The following is a 25196-nucleotide window of genomic DNA, read 5'->3' as shown; positions in this document are numbered from 1 at the left end:
ATTCCATTCTTTAAAGCTCTATTCATTCCATTCTTGAAAGCTCTCTCCATTCCATTATTTAAAGCTCTTTATCCATTCTTTAAAGCTCTATCCATTCTTTAAGGCTCTATCCATTCCATTCTTTAAAGCTCTATCCATTCTCCAAGGCTCTATCCATTCTTTAAAGCTCTATCCATTCTTTAAAGCTCTACCATTCAATTCTTTAAAGCTCTATCCATTCCATTCTTTGAAGATCTATCCATTCTTTAAAGCTCTATCCATTCCATTCTTTAAAGCTCTATCCATATTCTTTAAAGCTCTACCCATTCCATTCTTTAAAGCTCTATTCATTCCATTCTTGAAAGCTCTATCCATTCTTTAAAGCTCTATCCATTCCATTCTTCAAAGCTTTACCCATTCCATTCTTTAAAGCTCTATCCATTCTTTAAAGCTCTATCCATTCTTTAAAGCTCTACCCATTCCATTCTTTAAAGCTCTATCCATTCTTTAAAGCTCTATCCATTCCATTCTTTAAAGCTCTATCCATTCCATTCTTTAAAGCTCTATCCATTCTTTAAAGCTCTATCCATTCTTTAAAGCTCTATCCCTTCCATTCTTTAATGCTCTATCCATTCCATTCTTTAAAGCTCTATTCATTCCATTCTTGAAAGCTCTCTCCATTCCATTCTTTAAAGTTCTTTATCCATTCTTTAAAGCTCTATCCATTCTTTAAGGCTCTATCCATTCCATTCTTGAAAGCTCTCTCCATTCCATTCTTTAAAGTTCTTTATCCATTCTTTAAAGCTCTATCCATTCTTTAAGGCTCTATCCATTCTATTCTTTAAAGCTCTATCCATTCTTCAAGGCTCTATCCATTCCATTCTTTAAAGCTCTATTCATTCTTTAAAGCTCTAACCATTCCATTCTTTAAAGCTCTATCCATTCCATTCTTTAAAGCTCTATCCATATTCTTTAAAGCTCTACCAATTCCATTCTTTAAAGCTCTATTTATTCCATTCTTGAAAGCTCTATCCATTCTTTAAAGCTCTATCCATTCCATTCTTAAAAGCTTTACCCATCCCATTCTTTAAAGCTCTATCCATTCTTTAAAGCTCTATTCATTCCATTCTTTAAAGCTCTATCCATTCTTTAAAGCTGTACCCATTCCATTCTTTAAAGCTCTATTCATTATTCATTCTTTAAAACTCCATCCATTCCATTCTGCAAAGCTTTACCCATCCCATTCTTTAAAGTTCTATCCATTCCATTCTTTAAAGCTCTATCCATTCTTAAAGCTCTATCCATTTCATTCTTTAAAGCTCTATCCATTCCTTAAAGCTCTACCCATTCCATTCTTTAAAGCTCTATCCATTCTTTAAAGCTCTATCCCTTCCATTCTTTAATGCTCTATCCATTCTTTTAAATTCTATCCATTCCATTCTTTGAAGCTCTATCCCTTCGTTCAAGCTCTATCCATTCCATTCTTTAAAGCCCTATCCATTCTTTAAAGCTCTATCCATTCCATTCTTTAAAGCTCTATCCATTCTTTAAAGCTCTATCCATTCCATTCTTTAAAGCTCTATTCATTCCATTCTTGAAAGCTCTCTCCATTCCATTCTTTAAAGCTCTTTATCCATTCTTTAAAGCTCTATCCATTCTTTAAGGCTCTATCCATTCCATTCTTTAAAGCTCTATCCATTCTTCAAGGCTCTATCCATTCCATTCTTTAAAGCTCTATCCATTCTTTAAAGCTCTACCCATTCCATTCTTTAAAGCTCTATCCATTCTTTAAAGCTCTATCCATTCCATTCTTTAAAGCTCTATCCATTCCATTCTTTGAAGATCTATCCATTCTTTAAAGCTCTATCCATTCCATTCTTTAAAGCTCTATCCATATTCTTTAAAGCTTTACCCATTCCATTCTTCAAAGCTTTACCCATCCCATTCTTTAAAGCTCTATCCATTCTTTAAAGCTCTATTCATTCCATTCTTTAAAGCTCTATTCATTCTTTAAAGCTCTATCCATTCCATTCTTTGAAGATCTATCCATTCTTTAAAGCTCTATCCATTCCATTCTTTAAATCTCTATCCATATTCTTTAAAGCTCTACCCATTCCATTCTTCAAAGCTTTACCCATCCATTCTTTAAAGCTCTATCCATTCTTTAAAGCTCTATTCATTCCATTCTTTAAAGCTCTATTCATTCTTTAAAGCTCCATCCATTCTCTTCTTCAAAGCTTTACCCATCCCATTCTTTAAAGCTCTATCCATTTCATTCTTTAAAGCTCTATCCATTCCTTAAAGCTCTACCCATTCCATTCTTTAAAGCTCTATCCATTCCATTCTTTAAAGCTCTATCCATTCTTTAAAGCTCTATCCTTCTTTAAAGCTCTATCCATTCCATTCTTTAAAGCTCTATCCATTCTTTAAAGCTCTTTCCATTCCATTCTTTAAAGCTCTATCCATTCTTTAAAGCTCTATTCATTCCATTCTTGAAAGCTCTCTCCATTCCATTCTTTAAAGCTCTTTATCCATTCTTTAAAGCTCTATCCATTCTTTAAGGCTCTATCCATTCCATTCTTTAAAGCTCTATCCATTCTTCAAGGCTCTATCCATTCCATTCTTTAAAGCTCTATCCATTCTTTAAAGCTCTACCCATTCCATTCTTTAAAGCTCTATCCATTCCATTCTTTAAAGCTCTATCCATTCCATTCTTTGAAGATCTATCCATTCTTTAAAGCTCTATCCATTCCATTCTTTAAAGCTCTATCCATATTCTTTAAAGCTCTACCCATTCCATTCTTTAAAGCTCTATTCATTCCATTCTTGAAAGCTCTATCCATTCTTTAAAGCTCTATCCATTCCATTCTTTAAAGCTCTATCCATTCTTCAAGGCTCTATCCATTCCATTCTTTAAAGCTCTATCCATTCTTTAAAGCTCTACCCATTCCATTCTTTAAAGCTCTATCCATTCTTTAAAGCTCTATCCATTCCATTCTTTAAAGCTCTATCCATTCCATTCTTTGAAGATCTATCCATTCTTTAAAGCTCTATCCATTCCATTCTTTAAAGCTCTATCCATATTCTTTAAAGCTCTACCCATTCCATTCTTCAAAGCTTTACCCATCCCATTCTTTAAAGCTCTATCCATTCTTTAAAGCTCTATTCATTCCATTCTTTAAAGCTCTATTCATTCTTTAAAGCTCCATCCATTCTCTTCTTCAAAGCTTTACCCATTCCATTCTTTAAAGTTCTATCCATTCCATTCTTTAAAGCTCTGTCCATTCTTTAAAGCTCTATCCATTCCATTCTTAAAGCTCTACCCATTCTATAAAGCTCTATCCATTCCATTCTTTAAAGCTCTATCCATTCCTTCAAGCTCTACCCATTCCATTCTTTAAAGCTCTATCCATTCTTTAAAGCTCTATCCATTCCATTCTTTGAAGCTCTATCCCTTCGTTAAAGCTCTATCCATTCCATTCTTTAAAGCTCTATCCATTCTTTAAAGCTCTTTCCATTCCATTCTTTAAAGCTCTATCCATTCTTTAAAGCTCTATCCATTCCATTCTTTAAAGCTCTATTCATTCCATTCTTGAAAGCTCTCTCCATTCCATTCTTTAAAGCTCTTTATCCATTCTTTAAAGCTCTATCCATTCTTTAAGGCTCTATCCATTCCATTCTTTAAAGCTCTATCCATTCTTCAAGGAGGCTCTATCCATTCTTTAAAGCTCTATCCATTCTTTAAAGCTCTACCCATTCAATTCTTTAAAGCTCTATCCATTCCATTCTTTAAAGCTCTATCCATTCTTTAAAGCTCTACCCATTCCATTCTTTAAAGCTCTATTCATTCCATTCTTGAAAGCTCTATCCATTCCATTCTTCAAAGCTTTACCCATTCCATTCTTTAAAGCTCTATCCATTCTTTAAAGCTCTATCCATTCTTTAAAGCTCTACCCATTCCATTCTTTAAAGCTCTATCCATTCTTTAAAGCTCTATCCATTCCATTCTTTAAAGCTCTATCCATTCCATTCTTTAAAGCTCTATCCATTCTTTAAAGCTCTATCCATTCCATTCTTTAAAGCTCTATCCATTCTTTTAAGCTCTATCCATTCCATTCTTTGAAGCTCTATCCCTTCGTTAAAGCTCTATCCATTCCATTCTTTAAAGCCCTATCCATTCTTTAAAGCTCTATCCATTCCATTCTTTAAAGCTCTATTCATTCCATTCTTGAAAGCTCTCTCCATTCCATTCTTTAAAGCTCTTTATCCATTCTTTAAAGCTCTATCCATTCTTTAAGGCTCTATCCATTCCATTCTTTAAAGCTCTATCCATTCTTCAAGGCTCTATCCATTCCATTCTTTAAAGCTCTATCCATTCTTTAAAGCTCTACCCATTCCATTCTTTAAAGCTCTATCCATTCCATTCTTTAAAGCTCTATCCATATTCTTTAAAGCTCTATCCATTCCATTCTTTAAAGCTCTATTCATTCCATTCTTTAAAGCTCTATCCATTCTTTAAAGCTCTATCCATTCCATTCTTTAAAGCTCTATCCATTCCATTCTTTAAAGCTCTATCCATTCTTTAAAGCTCTATCCATTCCATTCTTTAAAGCTCTATCCATTCTTTAAAGCTCTATCCATTCCATTCTTTAAAGCTCTATCCATTCTTTAAAGCTCTATCCATTCCATTCTTTAAAGCTCTACCCATTCCATTCTTTAAAGTTCTATCCATTCCATTCTTTAAAGCTCTGTCCATTCTTTAAAGCTCTATCCATTCCATTCTTAAAGCTCTACCCATTCTATAAAGCTCTATCCATTTCATTCTTTAAAGCTCTATCCATTCCTTAAAGCTCTACCCATTCCATTCTTTAAAGCTCTATCCATTCTTTAAAGCTCTATCCATTCCATTCTTTAAAGCTCTATCCATTCTTATAAGCTCTATCCATTCCATTCTTTGAAGCTCTATCCCTTCGTTAAAGCTCTATCCATTCCATTCTTTAAAGCCCTATCCATTCTTTAAAGCTCTATCCATTCCATTCTTTAAAGCTCTATCCATTCTTTAAAGCTCTATCCATTCCATTCTTTAAAGCTCTATTCATTCCATTCTTGAAAGCTCTCTCCATTCCATTCTTTAAAGCTCTTTATCCATTCTTTAAAGCTCTATCCATTCTTTAAGGCTCTATCCATTCCATTCTTTAAAGCTCTATCCATTCTTCAAGGCTCCATCCATTCCATTCTTTAAAGCTCTATCCATTCTTTAAAGCTCTACCCATTCCATTCTTTAAAGCTCTATCCATTCTTTAAAGCTCTATCCATTCCATTCTTTAAAGCTCTATCCATTCCATTCTTTGAAGATCTATCCATTCTTTAAAGCTCTATCCATTCCATTCTTTAAATCTCTATCCATATTCTTTGAAGCTCTACCCATTCCATTCTTCAAAGCTTTACCCATCCCATTCTTTAATGCTCTATCCATTCTTTAAAGCTCTATTCATTCCATTCTTTAAAGCTCTATTTATTCTTTAAAGCTCCATCCATTCTCTTCTTCAAAGCTTTACCCATCCCATTCTTTAAAGTTCTATCCATTCCATTCTTTAAAGCTCTGTCCATTCTTAAAAGCTCTATCGATTCCATTCTTAAAGCTCTACCCATTCTATAAAGCTCTATCCATTTCATTCTTTAAAGCTCTATCCATTCCTTAAAGCTCTACCCATTCCATTCTTTAAAGCTCTATCCATTCTTTAAAGCTCTATCCATTCTTTAAAGCTCTATCCATTCTTTAAAGCTCTATCCATTCCATTCTTTAAAGCTCTATCCATTCTTTAAAGCTCTATTCATTCCATTCTTGAAAGCTCTCTCCATTCCATTATCGAAAGCTCTTTATCCATTCTTTAAAGCTCTATCCATTCTTTAAGGCTCTATCCATTCCATTCTTTAAAGCTCTATCCATTCTTCAAGGCTCTATCCATTCCATTCTTTAAAGCTCTATCCATTCTTTAAAGCTCTACCCATTCTATTCTTTAAAGCTCTATCCATTCCATTCTTTAAAGCTCTATCCATTCCATTCTTTGAAGCTCTATCCATTCTTTAAAGCTCTATCCATTCCATTCTTTAAAGCTCTATCCATATTCTTTAAAGCTCTACCCATTCCATTCTTTAAAGCTCTGTTCATTCCATTCTTGAAAGCTCTATCCATTCTTGAAAGCTCTATCCATTCCATTCTTCAAAGCTTTATCCATCCCATTCTTTAAAGCTCTATCCATTCTTTAAAGCTCTATCCATTCCATTCTTTAAAGCTCTATCCATTCTTTAAAGCTCTACCCATTCCATTCTTTAAAGCTCTATCCATTCTTTAAAGCTCTATCCATTCCATTTTTCAAAGCTCTACCCATCCCATTCTTTAAAGCTCTATCCATTCTTTAAAGCTCTATTCATTCCATTCTTTAAAGCTCTATCCATTCTTTAAAGCTGTACCCATTCCATTCTTTAAAGCTCTATTCATTCTTTAAAACTCCATCCATTCCATTCTGCAAAGCTTTACCCATCCCATTCTTTAAAGTTCTATCCATTCCATTCTTTAAAGCTCTGTCCATTCTTTAAAGCTCTATCCATTCCATTCTTAAAGCTCTACCCATTCTATAAAGCTCTATCCATTTCATTCTTTAAAGCTCTATCCATTCCTTAAAGCTCTACCCATTCCATTCTTTAAAGCTCTATCCATTCTTTAAAGCTCTATCCATTCCATTCTTTAAAGCTCTATCCATTCTTTTAAGCTCTATCCATTCCATTCTTTGAAGCTCTATCCCTTCGTTAAAGCTCTATCCATTCCATTCTTTAAAGCCCTATCCATTCTTTAAAGCTCTATCCATTCCATTCTTTAAAGCTCTATCCATTCTTTAAAGCTCTATCCATTCCATTCTTTAAAGCTCTATTCATTTCATTCTTGAAAGCTCTCTCCATTCCATTCTTTAAAGCTCTTTATCCATTCTTTAAAGCTCTATCCATTCTTTAAGGCTCTATCCATTCCATTCTTTAAAGCTCTATCCATTCTTCAAGGCTCTATCCATTCCATTCTTTAAAGCTCTATCCATTCTTTAAAGCTCTACCCATTCCATTCTTTAAAGCTCTATCCATTCTTTAAAGCTCTATCCATTCCATTCTTTAAAGCTCTATCCATTCCATTCTTTGAAGCTCTATCCATTCTTTAAAGCTCTATCCATTCCATTCTTTAAAGCTCTATCCATATTCTTTAAAGCTCTACCCATTCCATTCTTCAAAGCTTTACCCATCCCATTCTTTAAAGCTCTATCCATTCTTTAAAGCTCTATTCATTCCATTCTTTAAAGCTCTATTCATTCTTTAAAGCTCCATCCATTCTCTTCTCCAAAGCTCTACCCATTCCATTCTTTAAAGTTCTATCCATTCCATTCTTTAAAGCTCTGTCCATTCTTTAAAGCTCTATCCATTCCATTCTTAAAGCTCTACCCATTCTATAAAGCTCTATCCATTTCATTCTTTAAAGCTCTATCCATTCCTTAAAGCTCTACCCATTCCATTCTTTAAAGCTCTATCCATTCTTTAAAGCTCTATCCATTCTTTGAAGCTCTATCCCTTCGTTAAAGCTCTATCCATTCCATTCTTTAAAGCCCTATCCATTCTTTAAAGCTCTATCCATTCCATTCTTTAAAGCTCTATCCATTCTTTAAAGCTCTATCCATTCCATTCTTTAAAGCTCTATCCATTCTTCAAGGCTCTATCCATTCCATTCTTTAAAGCTCTATCCATTCTTTAAAGCTCTACCCATTCCATTCTTTAAAGCTCTATCCATTCCATTCTTTAAAGCTCTATCCATTCCATTCTTTGAAGATCTATCCATTCTTTAAAGCTCTATCCATTCCATTCTTTAAAGCTCTATCCATATTCTTTAAAGCTCTACCCATTCCATTCTTTAAAGCTCTATTCATTCCAATCTTGAAAGCTCTATCCATTCCATTCTTCAAAGCTTTACCCATCCCATTCTTTAAAGCTCTATCCATTCTTTAAAGCTCTATTCATTCCATTCTTTAAAGCTCTATCCATTCTTTAAAGCTCTACCCATTCCATTCTTTAAAGCTCTATTCATTCTTTAAAGCTCTATCCATTCCATTCTTTAAAGCTCTACCCATTCCATTCTTTAAAGCTCTATCCATTCTTTAAAGCTCTATCCATTCCATTCTTTAAAGCTCTATCCATTCTTTAAAGCTCTATCCATTCCATTCTTTAAAGCTCTATCCATTCTTCAAGGCTCTATCATTTCCATTCTTTAAAGCTCTATCCATTCTTTAAAGCTCTATCCATTCCATTCTTTAAAGCTCTACCCATTCCATTCGTTAAAGCTCTATCCATTCCATTCTTTGAAGCTCTATCCATTCTTTAAAGCTCTATCCATTCCATTCTTTAAAGCTCTATCCATTGCATTCTTTAAAGCTCTACCCATTCCATTCTTTAAAGCTCTATCCATTCCATTCTTTAAAGCTTTATCCATTCTTTAAGGCTCTATCCATTCCATTCTTTAAAGCTCTATCCATTCTTTAAAGCTCTATCCATTCCATTCTTTAAAGCTCTATCCATTCTTTAAGGCTCTATCCATTCCATTCTTTAAAGCTCTATCCATTCCATTCTTTAAAGCTCTATCCATTCTTTCCATTCTTTAAAGCTCTATCCATTCTTTAAAGCTCTATCTATTCTTTAAAGTTCTATATTCCATTCTTTAAAGCTCTCAAGAGTCCATTCTTTAAAGCTCTATCCATTCCATTCATTAAAGCTCTATCCATTCTTTAAATCTTTATCCATTCTTTAAAGTTATATCCATTCCAGTCTTTAAAGCTCATATCCATTCTTTAAAGCTCTATCCATTCTTTAAAGCTCTACCCATTCCTTAAAGCTCTACCCATTCCATTCTTTAAAGCTCTATCCATTCTTTAAAGCTCTACCCATTCCATTCTTGAAGCTCTATCCATTCTTTAAAGCTCTGTCCTTTCTTTAAAGCTCTATCCATTCCATTCTTTAAAGCTCTATCCATTCTTTAAAGCTCTATCCATTCCATTCTTTAAAGCTCTATCCATTCTTTAAAGCTCTATCCATTCTTTAAAGCTCCATCCATTCATTCATTTAAAGCTCTCCCTTCTTTAAAGGTCTAGCATTCTTTAAAGCTGTTCATTGCTTAAATCTCTATCCAGTGTATAAGCTCTATCCATTCTTAATATCGCTCTATATCCATTCCCTTCTTTAAAGCTCCATTAATTCATTCCTTTAAAGCTTTAACCATTCATACGACTGGATAGCTTGAGAAAATGGAATGGATAAAGCTGGCTATTCTGTCAATGAATTTTTTAGAGCTCTCAGTTGATTGAGTTTATAACCCCGCGGGTTTAGAATGCAAAACTGTGATCCGATCCGGATCCCGCAGCGCGGGTATTTCAAATTCTGTACGCCAAATTACGCACGGTATTAATACCGTACGGTAACGTACACCACGAACATGACGAAGCGATCTCAGCTAATCAACAGTTCAACTTCAAGTAAGGTGCAATTTCAGGTGAGATGAATACCCAAGAATATGAAGGATCTAGTATTGTAGCATGCTAGGTGAAGCCACCATATTCGCCGCTTGTCCGCCGTAATTGGAAACAAAAATAGAACATCTAAATTAATAAAGTGTAAACTCTAACTGAAATACAGTTAATGGCCAAAATACGTACGGTATACATGGTATAGGTTAGGATACTTTGTTTTCATCAACGCATGCGAATATTACGCGTACGGTACATATGCTATTCATCACGATTCTGTGATACAGTAATTCGAAATGCACAAGAGGTATGGTATGTTCTAGCACCAGTATCTAAGCAAATAGTACCTAGCAGCTCATCAACCTTTAGACAGACACACTGCACTGAGAGTATGCTGAGGAGATCATTTGGGTGAGGCACTCATTCAATGAACAAGCCAGGTATTAAAGGTTGATGATATATCAAAACCTTGTTCTCATAAATCTCCATGACCATGTGTGGCAAAATAAGGGTGGTAATGTTTGGCTTATTTTCTCTTTTTCTTTGGGGCAAATGCTTGATTCTTTTACACTGACAGTTTCCATTACTTCTATTATTCATACAACTTGACTCTTATTTAAATTTCATTCTTTAAATTATTTTTTTCTTAATTAAAAATAGAGATCAAAAAATGAAAATTTTCTTCTGATAAAGTACAGTCCACCGACTGGTGTATTGTCGTACTATATTGTCGTACTATACTTCTTGCCATATTACTTTCCACCAATAGAGGGCATACAACAAAATATGCCCAAAATTCAAGTTTTTGAGCGCTCTGGTGAATACAAAAATTATTCCCAAGTTACTAATGAAAAATAAATTACAACTGTATGGAAATTAGTAATTTTTGTCACAAAAGTGATAAAATTTAATCAAAATCAACTTTTAAGACTCTTGGCCTGAGTCTTGGGATAATATGGGTGTAAAACCTCTTTATGCAGCCCCCTTCACTAATATTAATCAAATAATGATTTATCGGATTTTTTCCGCAATCGCTATTGCCGTTTGCCCAACGAAGTTGCTATCGTGGAAGTCATGATCGATTATAAACGATCGTGTTTGAAATGCAATTTTTGTAAGGATTTATATTTCAAAAATAGCTATGATATTCTTGTCATTTAATAAGATGTATGAATAAAAACTATGTAATGTTATGAACAAGATTTGAAGGCTAATAATTTTAGAATCTAATTAAAATCCATCTCTTTGCAAATACTAACTATGAAAAACATACTAGCTACAAAAATTTGTATATATATTTCACCGATTGTAGTTGTTATAGTGTAGGATGATAGGATTGTAGGTGTAGGATTAGGTATTATAAACCATGTATACTATGAAAATTAGGGTCTACAAGTAGGATCAAATTGACAGTTTATGTACAAGAGGCTTTAAGTATGAGTGATACGGAGAATATCTATTTTTTACTTGCTTAATGTTAGTTAATGGTTGGTGGTTGGGTATACGTCAGCTGGCTAAACGTTGGTTTAAAGTTGGACCAACATCATACCTTTGAGGTTGGGCCAACATTGGTCCAAAGGCAAAAATAACGTTGGCCCAACGTTACACATCCGACATTGGATTCCCAGAGCTACCAAGTCTCACACATTATGCGTGAGACTCAAGCATTTTGGACTCTTGTTCATCCCCTCAAATCTCTGTCTCACGCAAATATCACAGCCTATCCCCATATACATTGTACACAATGTCTGTGATCTCACTCAGATTCACAGAAAATCTCACGCATAGCTGGTCTTTGAACTTGGCATCTCTGGATTCCCCACAGGCAGGGTGGTAGCAGTGAACAAGTGGGGTGAGGCAGAGAGCAAGTCTCACGCATTATGCATGAGACTCAAGCATTTTGGTCTCTTGTTCATCCCCTCAAATCTCTGTCTCACGCAACTATCACAGCCTATCCCCATATACATGGTACACAATGTCTGTGATCTCACACATAGCTGGTCTTTGAATTTGGCATCTCTGGTGAGGAAACGACCCACAACGAACAAGTCTGCTTGGCTCAGAGTCAGACCCAGTCAGTCTACTCCTGTAGGTCTGTGCACGTGTATAAGTATCTGCACGATTCTAGTAATGTCCAGTGTGTTAGAGATTAATAAAGAGTGTCATATATGCTCTTGTTGCAGTTCCACCCTAACCTTCAAGAAGGGACTTGGGGTAATTTTTACAAATAATTTTTAATTCAAATATTGAAAGAGGAGGCCTACATCCTAGGCAATCCAGTGATGAAAAAAGCAAAATTCATTTACAAGTAAAACTCAATATCAGCAAATTAAAAAGGTTATAATGAAAAAAATAATCGCAGAAAATCATCCCTAAGTCCCTTTTTACAGGAAGCCGACAAAATTTAATTTTATGAAGATTACACCTGTGAAGTTGAACTCCTAAATTAGCTGCTTTTATCTAACTCCAGGAGTCAGTCGACAATAACACATGAATTGATTTGTATCTATTTAGACTGGGTGATTCATTAATTTAATGATTCTGACTCCACCCGACCAACCATGGATATCCTGGAAAGAATCTATCCCAAGGTTTCTCGTCTTGAAGACTTTCTTCGAGGTCTGGATGGATGTCCACCCCTCTACCTCCCTAAAGACAAAGCTGGGTAAGGAATTTGTTCAATGTTTCATTAATAAGCCAGTTCGTAGTTCCACTCTGCGCATGATCAGAAGATTCTGCGCATGATCAGAGGAAGGTCATTGGTACTAAAGTGACATAGTGGTTTAAAATTCATTGAGATAAGCACCAACTTTGATGTGTTGATTTGAATTGTGTTTTTCATTTACATCCACAAAAAAATGTGTCCACGAATGACTGGTATATTTCACAGTTTGCCAAGTACATTGTACAACATCCTCTAATATGCCCCAAATATGTATTCAAAGTAGAAATGCAACCCAAAAAATACCTTCATAGAGTGTTCGTTCATTGATGTGCTATTCTAGTAGTCATCTGGTCTCTTCAATCTCTTCATCCTGCTATGTAAGGCATACGTAATATCTTGCTGTGAATACTGCCTACATGATGAAAGGTCATTTGACCAAAATTGGCCATGAAGTAAATCTACGAACTGGTCTATTGGAGCAAATATCCAAAAAGAACGTGTGTGAAAAGTGGTGTCATTATGGTACCCTGTTCAGTACCCCCTTCTCTCTACCCACATTGTACATGTAGACCTGTATGCTTGCCTGTGATTGCCTGTATGCAATGGTTTTTAAGATTTAACTTCATTTTGCAAACCCCATCAGATTCACTGAAAATGAGATCAATTAGGAAAAAAAAATGCATTATGCCATAGTAGATGGGGGGGGGGGTTAGGGTGTCTGGACTCTGGACACTTTAACCCTATCTAGGCCGGGGTATTTTGGGAGTTCCTATGGCCGGGGGGGCCTCCCAGGCCCCCCCCCCCTAAGATCTCGGCCGTCGACCGCGCGATCGCGCCGAAAATTGGCACGCGGGTTGCCTGGGACATAATCTACAAGATTGTATAGTAATTTAATTCATGCGAATCGCTATTAAGTGATTATGCTAATTTATGCGTAATTAGTATGCGAAATCATACTTTTTCCTCTAACTCCCTAAATAAAGCTCCAAATGTACTAATTTTTGGTATAGAAACTCTTTGTGGTGTCCTTAGCAAATGTACATGAAAAAAATTGGGATATCAAGTCATTTTCTTATGTATTATATTGTTTTTCGCAATTTCTTATGTATTTCTTTGTTTTTTGGACCTTTTGTTTTTCATTGTTTTTTCAATGAAATTTGTTGGGGACTCTTCTGTGATCATAAAAAGCATAAAATGAATACATTTAGACTAGCAAAACTAAAAATAATCATACATTTATGAATTTTGGTTGAAAACACAATTTGCATTGACTTTGTACACGAAATCACGTTTTTGAGCAATTTTCAGTCTGACATGCACTTAAATGTTGTGTAATTTCGGAACCACGTACCCGGGTGACGCAAAATTGGTCTCAAAAGTTGCGCAAGACTTGAAAGTAAAAAGTCAGCGAGCGGCGCGGTCAAAAAATTTTGCGCGGCGAAAATATCACGCGATTCATTGAGGGGGGGCCTCCGAGGCCCCCCCCCCCCCCCCGCGGCCTAGATAGGGTTAAACTTTTGAAACCTTCTTTTATGTATTTGGATTACACACACACACACACACAAAATGAATTCAACAGTTGTAATCTAAAATTTTATTTTCTGTAATATTGCCCAACACTTTGTACTAGAAATTGAGGAAACTTTGCCATTTTGCTTTTCCAAATGGCCGTTTTAAGAAATGATTGCAAGGACACAACCCATCTGGACACACAACAACCTGGGGCCTGTTGTATAAAACTCTTTACCTTAGAAAACTCTGGTAAAAACTGAAAAATAAGGTTAGTCTGATTTCTGTCATTGACTTTAACACAGGGCAAAAACTCCGGTAAAAACAACCTGAGTTTTCTCAGGTAAAAAGTTTTATGCAATGGGCCCCTGGTATACTTCATGTACATGCACATGTATGTTCACTTTTGATGAATCTGAGTATAAATGAAATGTGACAATCCACTTGTGAGCTCTCGGGTTGTTAAAAAAAACATGAAAACGAACATTGGTTAAAATGTTAATAGATAGGTCAATCACATTGTAGGAATGCTGTGTAATAGATTATGTATTCAGAGGATTAAGAACAATTTTGATAATAATGGTGATAATATGCTACATTTGAATAGTGCTTAATACAGGCCTGTCAGCCACTCCTTATGTCCAAGAGTCTCCTAGTTTTTAAGATTTTTTATTAACCCAAAAAAGGACTACTCTGTTTTTCCATTTATTTAAGATAAAAAATAAATCATCCCATATGTATTTGTGTGGTGGGGTATGTAGTATTGGTGTAAGAGTAATATAGTTTTTCAACACTTCTCAATGTTTAAATATAAGAATGCTAAACATGTCTTAAGTTGATAAAAGTGAGGGAGACACACATGACATCAAGCAGAAAAATTTGTGCTGCAGGGCTAGGACTCCTTTTTACATTTCCAAATGTTGGCAGTCCTTTTTATACAATGTTTCTAATCTACAAAGCGCTGCATGCTACATGTATTCCCCCTGTTTTAGCATGGGGTGCTCGAGCTTTCAAGGAGTTTCTTGTTACCAGGTACATTTACTTCACGTGGATGAAGAGTTGCAAATGTAGATAAACACCTTGCCAAAGGATGCAATTGCTGTGGTAAGGCTCGAACCCCAAACCTTGTGGTACAAAGTCCAGAGCATTCCCGGCTGAGCCACAAAACCTCTTGTTATCATTGTTTTTGTTTGTCATCTGTTCTTCCTCTATGAAAGATACAAGGCCTTTCTTCACTCAACTCTGGTAGGAATCCCATCCAGTCATGTATATTATAAAGGTCCTCTGGATTATACACAACACTCTGATCATATGGAAGTGATCAACAGAGTCATGAGAGTAAGTCGTACATTTCTTCTTAATTCTAAAAAATCTTGGGCCCATTTAGAAAGCCTGTCTCTGTGGAAAGCCAAATTGACAATAATCCTCTGTGAACAGACGGATATCCTTTCCACTTGCAAATTTAAAAAAAATACATAAGAAATTTAAAAAAACAATAAAATACATAAGAAAAAATTTGCGATACCAAATTTTTTTTATGTACGTTTGATCAGAATCCTACAAATAGTCTGTGAATAAAAAATTAGCAATTTTAGGGCAATAATAAGTTAATTAGAGCGAATGTTTTATTTCATTCATAAATTAGCATAATTAATTCATTTTAAAAAAATTATTTTTTAAGAAAAATTAATCATACAACCTTGTAGATTTTATCGCATACCACTGTGCAAATTTTGGCGGCGCTCATGCGATCGACGGCCGAGATCTCGGGGGGGGGGGGGGGGGGGGGCGGATTCCGCCCACCCCCTCGGCTGTGAGATGGGTCCAAATAACCCGGCTCTTTTAGGGTTAAGTTATTCCCAGACCTCTCTTCTGCAGTACCTACCAATATTAGTGGTGTTTTCTCCTGTTTGAATGTCAAACTTAGACAATCAGAATTCTGTTGTGTACTAGTTAGGATGATTTTGGGTCGCAAGTTAACCATGTTCGACATACCTTGATTGATGTCTATCTGACTTCCTACAATTGCATATACATTGTGCTCTGTCCAATTTCATTCATGGTATAAAACAAGATGTTAGACAAGAGAGAAATTGTCTTGATTCATGAGTCATGTATATTTCTTACTGACTGTAATAGGTAGACCAATTTATATTTGGTCAGTTTTATTCTTTTCTATTATCGTTCTTCCAAACTAATATTGCTTGAGTACAGGGGAAGTATTGAGCTTAATGAAATTAAGAAAATTTCCATGAATAGTGTAAACCCAAATGATTGTGAGAATAAATTCTTTCACTACTTCATAGAATAATTTCTTGAGTAATGCATTTTCTCTTTAAATATCTAATTTTGTAGAGACTCCAGCGCCAAGGACGATCTGGAAAGAATGTTATTCTCAATGGTTTTTCTTCCGTAAGTAAAGTAGTTTTGTGGTTATTTGATTAAGACGTAGTATTGAATTCAGTTGCTAGAAAGAAATCAATTATGTACTTGGCTAGAAGTGAATTTCAATTCATTCATAAACAGTGTTGAAATAGTGCAGACATCATGAAATCTTGCCCCTTTTCTTTAATATCCTCACCTAATAGATAATTCAATATTATGAATGACTGGTGAAATTTCTTTTATTTAAAGATAAATACCAGTTGTGGCAACAATTTCAAAATGAGTTACAATGTAGAACAGAATCCAATGAATTACCACCAAAGTGTTTGTAAGTATAAATAAAACATATGTGCCAAATAGCCCTGGAAGAAAATGCCTAAATGCTGAGAAATGAGCAAAATAAGCACAGATTTCCATCAAATGTCGGGTATTTTTCGAAGCAATAGTAATATGTCCCACATATGCTTTTCTGTGTTAGTGATCATCAGAATTATCGATTTTGAGCTACACATGTAAGATTTCATGAAAAGATGAAAATCCATGATTTATTGTTCGAAATAGACATGAAATTTGCTGATTTTACAAAGAAAAATTAACATTACTGTACCAGATCTAGATGTGTGATATTTGAAAATTAATCTTGATTTAAAAGACTTTCACATGAAATAATTGTTTGTTGCATCTACTGTCTGTTACCTTTAATTCCTAGTGGAGATCAGAAGGTGATTGTGCAGGGAACATAGATGTTCCAAACAACAATGTTGACCAACTCAAAATACCATTCTGGAGGAAGCTACTAAGCAGGTGATTCTTTTTCCTCCTCCTCCCCAATCATTATCATCATAACAGTCCTCATTTTAATCATCATCATCATTATCATAGTAATCATCAGCATCATTATAGTCAGTTTCATCATCTTCATCATCTTATTTATCATTATTTGTACTATCCTCATTAAATGGTCATCAATATCGATATCATCATCACCACCACCATCATTCATTATCAGTATCTTCATCATTATTATCATTTTCATCATCACCGTCAGTATCATCATCACCATCATCATCTTCATCATCATTATTATCAGTATCTTCATTACCATCATCATCATCATTATTACCAATATCATCATCGCCATCATCATCAGTATCTTCATTACCATCATCATCTTCATCATCATCATCATTATTATCAGTATCTTCATTACCATCATCATCATCATCATTATTACCAATATCTTCATTTTCATCATCAGTATCTTCATTACCACCATCATCATCATCACTTATGCTATCATCCTTATCATCATTGTATCAATATAATTGCCAATATCATAATCCTTATCATTATCACCATCACCATCATTATATTGATTCTCATCACAATCATTATCACCACCATTGTCATTTCCATATTCAACATCATTGTCTGTATGATATCTGGCAGCATGGTTTGTTTGTTTTTTATTCATCATTTTATCATCATCACTGTTGTTATTTTATTCAATCTTTTTAAATATTTGACCCATTGTATCACATTTGAATTCTCATAAACCTGTTAGTTTTCAAAAGCAAACAAGAACTATGAATTAATATCTAAATGTATGAGTTAATGAAGTCCGAGACTATTGAAGTCAGCTTTCTATTTCTGTCAATGTTTAGAATTGGAGATGAGTTGATGATGCATATCCTGGAAAATCTCTCTATATTTGCAGCAGCACCACCATCTTGCTACATTCAACTCACAGGTGAGAACGTTTTCCCAATTATTCAAATATGTGGGGGGGGTTAATTTATAATAATATTACATAACATTTGTAAGGCACTTACTACTTTCTAAGCGTACTGTGTTCTGTTTATAGTTTGTTCTTGGGATTAAAGGGGAAGTTCACCCTGAAGAAAACTTTGTTGTAAAAATAGCAGAAAAAATAGTAAAAAATATTGGTGAAGGTTTGAGGAAAATCCGTTAAAGAGTAAGAAAGTTATTAGAGTTCAAAATTTTGGATTTGTGACGTCATAAACGAGCAGCTGCCCCATGTGTTATGTAATATAAAATGTATAAATTTCAAATTTTGTATGGTTCCTGGTGACTTAATTTTGTTTTCTTTTCATGATCGGGTGTGAAATGATTTGTCTATTGATATACAAAAGTTACAGTGAAAACCATTTTCAATTTTCTGAGAAAATGACATTTCATTGATTTTTTACCATTCGCTATGTAGGAATGCTGCTCGCATATGACGTCACAAATATAAATAATTGAAATTCGAATAACTTTTTAATTATTTGATGAATTTTCCTCAAACCTTCGGCAATATTTTTTATTATTTTTTCTGCTATTTTTACAATAAACTTTTTGTCAGGGTGAACTTCCCCTTTAAAATAGAAGAAAGAAAAAATGTGGCAGGGAGAAATGACACAGATAATGCAGCTATACTAACAATCAAAAATCAAAACTGGTGTGCATCTCCAATTGACCGACCCACAACTGTGAATCATTTATAGGTTTTGAGTAGAGTTTTGAACTGACTCATAGACTTGGCTTAATGAATGTAAGATGGTAGCTTATTCCAAAGGGAAGGAAAAGCACTGTTACCCTACTTTGTAGAGGTTTGGAATCTAGGAATTAACTGCATTATAGTTCAAGCCAGACAACTAGAATCATAAAACTTTGTTTTCAGCATTCAGGGAAACCAGCCATGTGTCCACCAAGGTAACTTGTCAGAATTCAGAGCTCTGCATCATCTCCACAAGATTCCCTCAAGCAGCTTTTAATTACCAATCCTCACATACTATCATAGAAAAAATCAGGCGAAATCCGCTATGAGTAAACCCTAAAGTCTCTAAAGTGAAATTCAATAATTTCTATAAACTCTTTGCATGCTGAATTAATTTTAGGGGAATAATAATGATAATTGTTTCCATGATTTCTTTCATTCAAGATTTAGATATTGCACCATTGATACTTATTATTGTAATGTAGATGCTATCCAAGAACTATTGCCCCTTTTTGCCTGTTATGAATATGCAATATTGCAAAATCAGTGCACAAAGGGTTTCAGTAAACTTCTATCACCCAAAATATCTTACATTAGGGAAATGCACCCTATACCCATATTATATTAAAACAGATAGATTGGGGTATTTCAGTTAGCACAACAAAAATGTCACAAGTTTTATGTGAAAGATTGCATAAAATTGGGTGTAACCTACAAACTACTCTATGAAAGATTCCCTGGGGAACATTTCATGACAATTTTTTCAGTGATTTTCACTGACTACTCTGCTCTCAGTCAATCAGAGGCAAATATTTCCATTAGCTTATAATGTGAGTCAGAAAATCACTTACTATTTGCTTCATGAAACAGCCCCCCTGGGCTCCGTCTTACAATGAATTGCAATTGATTCGATCAATTTCAACTATATGGAAATCCATTATTGTCGTCATTCTCCTCCCAAAATTTTGCACAAAGTTCTTTTGTGAACATAGAGGAGCACGTCAAATTGTCAAGACAACGATGAATGCATTAGTATACATCATATCTGGGGTCCGTTGCCGAAAGAGTTACGTTTAAATGTCAAAAGTAAAAAAAAAACAATCTCAAGTCCCAAATGCGCGTTGTTGATTGGTTCAAAATCAAGTTGCGCATGATTGCAACTCTTTCTGCAACGGGCCACTGGAAAACATTTTGGACAAACATGCATTTTAGAAGTTGGGGTAGCTGGCTTTCCATTTTGTGGTTGATTAGATCAATCGCAACTCTTTGTAAGATGGGCCCCTGGCGGGTGTTTCATAAAGCTGTTTGTAAGATAAGAACAACTTTAAGAACGACTGGTGATCCTTTCTTGTGGAAAATGGTATATTCGTTGGCGATGGTTAAGCGCGTAAAAAAGGTTCCCCAGCCGTTCTTAACTTACGAACAACTTTATGAAACGGCCCCCTGGTCTATGATTAGATGCCAATTCAAGTTTGTTGATCTATGTTCATCTTGCAGGATTCCCTGTCAGTCTGCTCATCTCATCAACACCATCCAACACAAGTCCAATTAAATTATCCATGAAGGAAGGAAAGAGTTGCCAATTTGAGGATGAAAAGAAGGTGCGATGCAAGAGGCAGAGAGGAGAAAGAGAAGGACACGATGAGGGAAATGCCAAATTCTTAAAAACTGGTTAGTTTGTGTTTTATTATTCTCATAGAAGAATCTGTAAATATATAGTGCTGAAACCTCTCAAAATGGAAAGTGAATTGCCACATAGTAACTGATAGTAACTGATATTATTGATAATAGGTATGTATTTAAAGTGCTTAATATTTTTTTAAGCACTCATGGTGGTAAATTGCTCGTTCGTCCACTATCAACTCATCCTCTTACCACATGGTCTACCTTTGTTTAGTCTAATGCCAATGTGCTCTATAAATCCAGCTATTATTATCTCATTGGCAATATTTCTATATATCTGCTCATTGCTCATTGGTTAAGTCTCTGAACTTTGAACCACAAGGTCTGATGTCCAAATCCCATAGCAGCACCCTTGTCCTTTGGCAAGGCATTTATCTACATTTTCCACTCTCCACCCAGGTTTCAGGTAATTGTTAAACAGTCAGAAGGAATTCTTTGGTCAGGGTAGCCAAGCTAATAGAATACAGTACTTTAAAACATATTGCCAAGTGCTAAATGAATGATGATGCATACATGTATTATTGTCATGAAGGAGTTTTTGCAACCACCACACAGATTCTTTTTGGAACATAGATAATTTATTGTTAAAAGCCTTTTATGACAAAGCAGTCTTCTTCCAAAATCAGTGAATCAAAACAGCAGTGTCGTCAATCGACATTTTTCGATGGCTCGGAATTTTACGAAGATCTGCTGTCCCGGTCCATCAATTTTCAACAAAGACCTCTCAGCTCTTCATTGTGATTTGATAGGCATTTTCAATAGATTTATTATGTTGTAGAATCTGTCTTGTTGCAATTGCAAAAACTAGCTATTAATGCAAATTGCAATGTATTTATTTTTTATTTTTTATTTATTTTATTTCCAGGCAAAAGACATCAAGAATAAGTACAAGAAGGAGAAATTACCACCGACTAGTGCCTGAGGATGAAAAAACTAGTTTCTGTTATGAAGCTCTCCTCACTAATCTGGGTTTACAAAATTAAATATACAAAAATAAAATCGGTATAAAATGACAATATACATGTATGTTTAGAAACATTACTTATTAAAACAAAAACCTAACAATAAGGAGTGTTTGTTTTCATGTGTAATTATAATATCCAGTCAATATGGAATGTTCGTGTATGGACAGTAATTGCAGTAATTGGGTAAGATAGTGGGTAGAATTGCCATTGGATTGGTTCTGACTAGTTCCATGCTAATTACTCTTATTATTTTTTGTTGTTATTTCAGAGCAGGGAGCACATAGAATTCATCCCAGAGAAGATAGAAGCTATTGTATTCTGAATGCTTGCTACTCAAAGAGACTGGGTCACAGCTGGTCTAGGCATGGTGCGTTTTGAGTATTTTCTCTTATCAACCTTCTCTCTCCCAAAATAGATGTTTGTTTTATCAAGAAGAAATGATGTGAATGAATATGGATGAAGTCATAATCCACTTGGTTATCACTTTCCTGAAGTAGTTTTACCAGTTTTATCCAGTTTTTAGTCTGTTTCTAAAACTTATTTTACATTTTTTTTACAAGTTGTGAAGTTCATATGAATTAAATGCCTATATGATTTTGCTATAGCAATATTGTTTTTCAATTAAAAGATTAATAAAATATACACAACGATTGCATCGAATCAAATCAAGATCACATAAAATATCTTTTAAAAAAATGAATGAAGTATATAACTTCGAAAAATAACAGGAAATCTCTCATCTCATGGGTCAGTGAGAACATAGATATTTCTTGTATTACATGATAGCAAGCACAGTGTCTACAGTTTTATCACTTTATTAAGTCTACATAGTCAAGAAACGTGAGCCGAGGGGCCTGTTTCATATGACAATTACCATGGTAACAGGGCTCAGCAGCTAATCACAGTTGATATTTACATAGAAGTTACAATTATAGCAAAAGTTCAATAGTTTTATAGTCTTTACGAAATAGGTCCAATGAGTATATAAGGTAAATAAAGAATTATCTCTCAAAGTGACTAATCAGATAACAAAAATTAAAGGTCAAGTCCACCCCAGAAAAATGTTGATTTGAATAAATAGAGAAAATTCAAACAAACATAATGCTGTAAATTTCATTAAAATCAGATGTAAAATAAAAAATTTCTGGCATTTTGAAGTTTTGCTTATTTTTCACAAAACAGTGATATGCATAACTCAAATGAGTCAGTCGATGATGTCCATCACTCACTATTTATTTTGCTTTTAATTGTTTGAATTGTACAATATTTCATTTTTTACACATTTGACAATAAGGACCAATTTGACTGAACCGTATAGTACATGTATTAAACGATGCTAATTCCACATGTTCAGGGAGGAATTAATCGATGTTTCCCTTAACAATGAGGAGAAAATTAAAATATTTCATATTTCCTGTAATGAAATACAAAAAAGAAATAGTGAGTCAATGACGTTATCAGTCTCCTCATTTGCATACCAACAGGATGTGCATAGAACTGTTTTTTTTTTCAAATTAAGCGAAACTTTAAAATGTCACAACTTTTTTATTTTACATCCGATTTTGATGAATTTTTTAGTGTTATGCTTGTTGGATTTTTCTCTTTTTATTCAAATCAGCTTTTTGTTGGGGTGGACTTGTCCTTAAAGTGAAAACAAGCATGATGTTTAATAACAACACTTTTTCATTACTGCCCAGATTTCATGTCTGTATACCCTGCCTCTAATAGTGGTGCACAGAGGCTGACTCGACACATTTTCAGCTCGTCTTGTGAAAGTGCTTTGACTTCTGGCAAATCTGACGCTGTTACAAGATATCTAGTGAAGGGTAGAGATGATGATGGCATCCAAGGAGACAATAAAGTCAAGAAGAGAAAAAAGGTGAGAAGTCCTGATCACAAATTCAATCTGGGCAATGCCTTAAAAATTATCAACCTTTGTGTATGTCCGACCCCCATTTTACTCAAGTCTTACATCACTTCATAAACTGACAAAGTCATGGTCGTTTTAGAACATTGCAGACTGTCAAGAAATCAGAGACAGAAAAATTCATGAAGGTCTCACATATAGGTCGGATGTATGTAATTATGAAATTGCCAATCTGTATGTCTCTTCCCCAAATTAATATGCTGGTCTTGTATAACACATTTAATGTGTATATGGGCTTCCAAAGGACTCGAGATATTACCATGGCTTTTAGCATGGTAAGCCTTTGTACAGTGAACACAAGCTTTTCAAGGAATTCATTTCCACCTGCTACCCATACCTCACCTGGGTCGAGTGTGGCAAATGTAGACTGATCTCTTGCCAAAGTACATCCTTGTGATTCAAAATTCAGAGACTCGTCCACTGGACCTCAATATTTTGATACATTGAGGAACAAAAATGTTTATAATCACACTCCTGAGGAATTCAAGAAATTCCAAAATTAAGGCAGCCATCATCTTGTATTTCATGAAAAGAGACTTGGCCATTGATTTAATGGCCAACTTAAAAGGTGGTATTTTATTTTTGCAAAAAAAAGTATGAACATAAGCTTTGCCTTGAAAAATTTTCTTGTAATTTAGAAATTGAGAAGTTTTAAAAAACAAATCTGAATATCTTTTGAAACCCCAAATGGTTCTGAAACCTGTATACTACAACAATGGCCAATTGCAAATGAAATATATGATCATCCAATAATCATACCTGCTATGAAATTGGTCTAATTATTTCAGAAATCAATCTTGCATAAGATTGTAATTTCGGTAATACGACATTTGCTCCTGCGACAAATGCTCCGGTCTTAATATTTCAGAGGGCATGGGGTTAGCGTCAGGATTGTTATAGAGTTTTTGGTTCAGAATAATGTATAGATAAGGATTAGGGTTTATTCAGTTCTGGAAGTAAGGTTTTATGTTTGACTTTCCATTGGAGCAATTGTTGTCGGAGCAAATGTCATGGAACCTGTAATTTCAGATTGAAGCTTGTATTTCTGTTTTTCAAAGATGTCCATTTGACAATCATTTTTTGAGAGTGTCTTCCCTTTCTTGCCATCCTGACACTGCTCTATCTTAAAATATAACTTATGTGAAAAAGTTAAAATTTATCTTCATTTTTCAAATATGTGATCCTTCTCAACAGCTGCAGCGGACCTGTCGCCGCCTGATCAAGGTCCAAAATTTACTCAAGACTCTACTTGCCCAACACAGGTTAGTAGACTAAAGTCTGTATAATTGTTTTTGCAAACATAATAGAGCCGTCAACTATGGGTACTGCTTAGCGAGATATATTTTGTCTTGCCTGATTTTGCGAAGCGAGATAACAAGTAGGAGCTGCTTTTCTAAGCATGCGGCAATGTCAATATAAACCTTATCCCAAGGAAACTTGATCATAATGGGAATCAAGTGCCAGTGATCATTAGAAATGAATTTCATATCGCAAAATCAAAGTAAACATGGGTTGTGCATATCTCAGGTTCATATATTTAGACCATATGGACATCACAAGCAGAACTAAGGGCACGTTTCCACACAGCATAACAATATATGCAATTAATACTTTAAGTTCAAGTTTTTGTCTATCCACTCTTTGTGAAACACCCATGGTTTGGCAGAAGAAACAAGTGCGTATACATGTATGATAATAAGTAGCATGTTGAATGTTGATAACAATAATGATATCATTAATAGTGATAACTTTTGTGACAATGGTGATGAAATATTAGTAGTAATAACAATAATAATGTAATAATTGATAATGATGAAGATAAGAATTTAGTAATGTTAATAATAGCAAACGAAAAAAACATTTTCGATGGCAATGATGCATAATAACAATAAACACGCATAATAACGATAAAAGTAATAACTCTTGTGTAATAAAATAGTAATTCGCTTGTTCATATTTTTACTTGTTACATGATTTATGTATTTTGACTGCAGAATATTGAAAAATTATAAGATTAGTGGCAATCAAGATC

At 34.6% G+C, this 25196-nt stretch overlaps 1 protein-coding gene across 3 annotated transcripts in view; it reads left to right on the top strand.

Annotated features, from left to right (window-relative positions):
• Positions 1-9495: 9495 nt before the first annotated feature.
• Positions 9496-25196, top strand: part of LOC121429790 (telomerase reverse transcriptase-like) — a 40970-nt gene continuing 25269 nt past the window's right edge. For all 3 annotated transcript variants that reach the window (XM_041627022.1, XM_041627021.1, XM_041627023.1), the window contains exons 1-10: positions 9496-9556; positions 12045-12195; positions 14922-15042; positions 16060-16116; positions 16799-16893; positions 17754-17839; positions 20087-20260; positions 21506-21604; positions 22935-23116; positions 24359-24426. In XM_041627022.1, coding sequence (XP_041482956.1) covers positions 12092-12195; positions 14922-15042; positions 16060-16116; positions 16799-16893; positions 17754-17839; positions 20087-20260; positions 21506-21604; positions 22935-23116; positions 24359-24426 — 986 coding nt within the window. In that variant the 5' untranslated portion in view covers positions 9496-9556; positions 12045-12091. The remainder of the gene's footprint in view (positions 9557-12044; positions 12196-14921; positions 15043-16059; positions 16117-16798; positions 16894-17753; positions 17840-20086; positions 20261-21505; positions 21605-22934; positions 23117-24358; positions 24427-25196) is intronic.

This window comes from Lytechinus variegatus, chromosome 16 (assembly GCF_018143015.1).
Source record: "Lytechinus variegatus isolate NC3 chromosome 16, Lvar_3.0, whole genome shotgun sequence".
Taxonomy (NCBI): Eukaryota; Metazoa; Echinodermata; class Echinoidea; order Temnopleuroida; family Toxopneustidae; genus Lytechinus; species Lytechinus variegatus.
The sequence above is the reverse complement of the archived record's forward strand: the minus strand, read 5'-3'. Positions and strand labels throughout refer to the sequence as shown.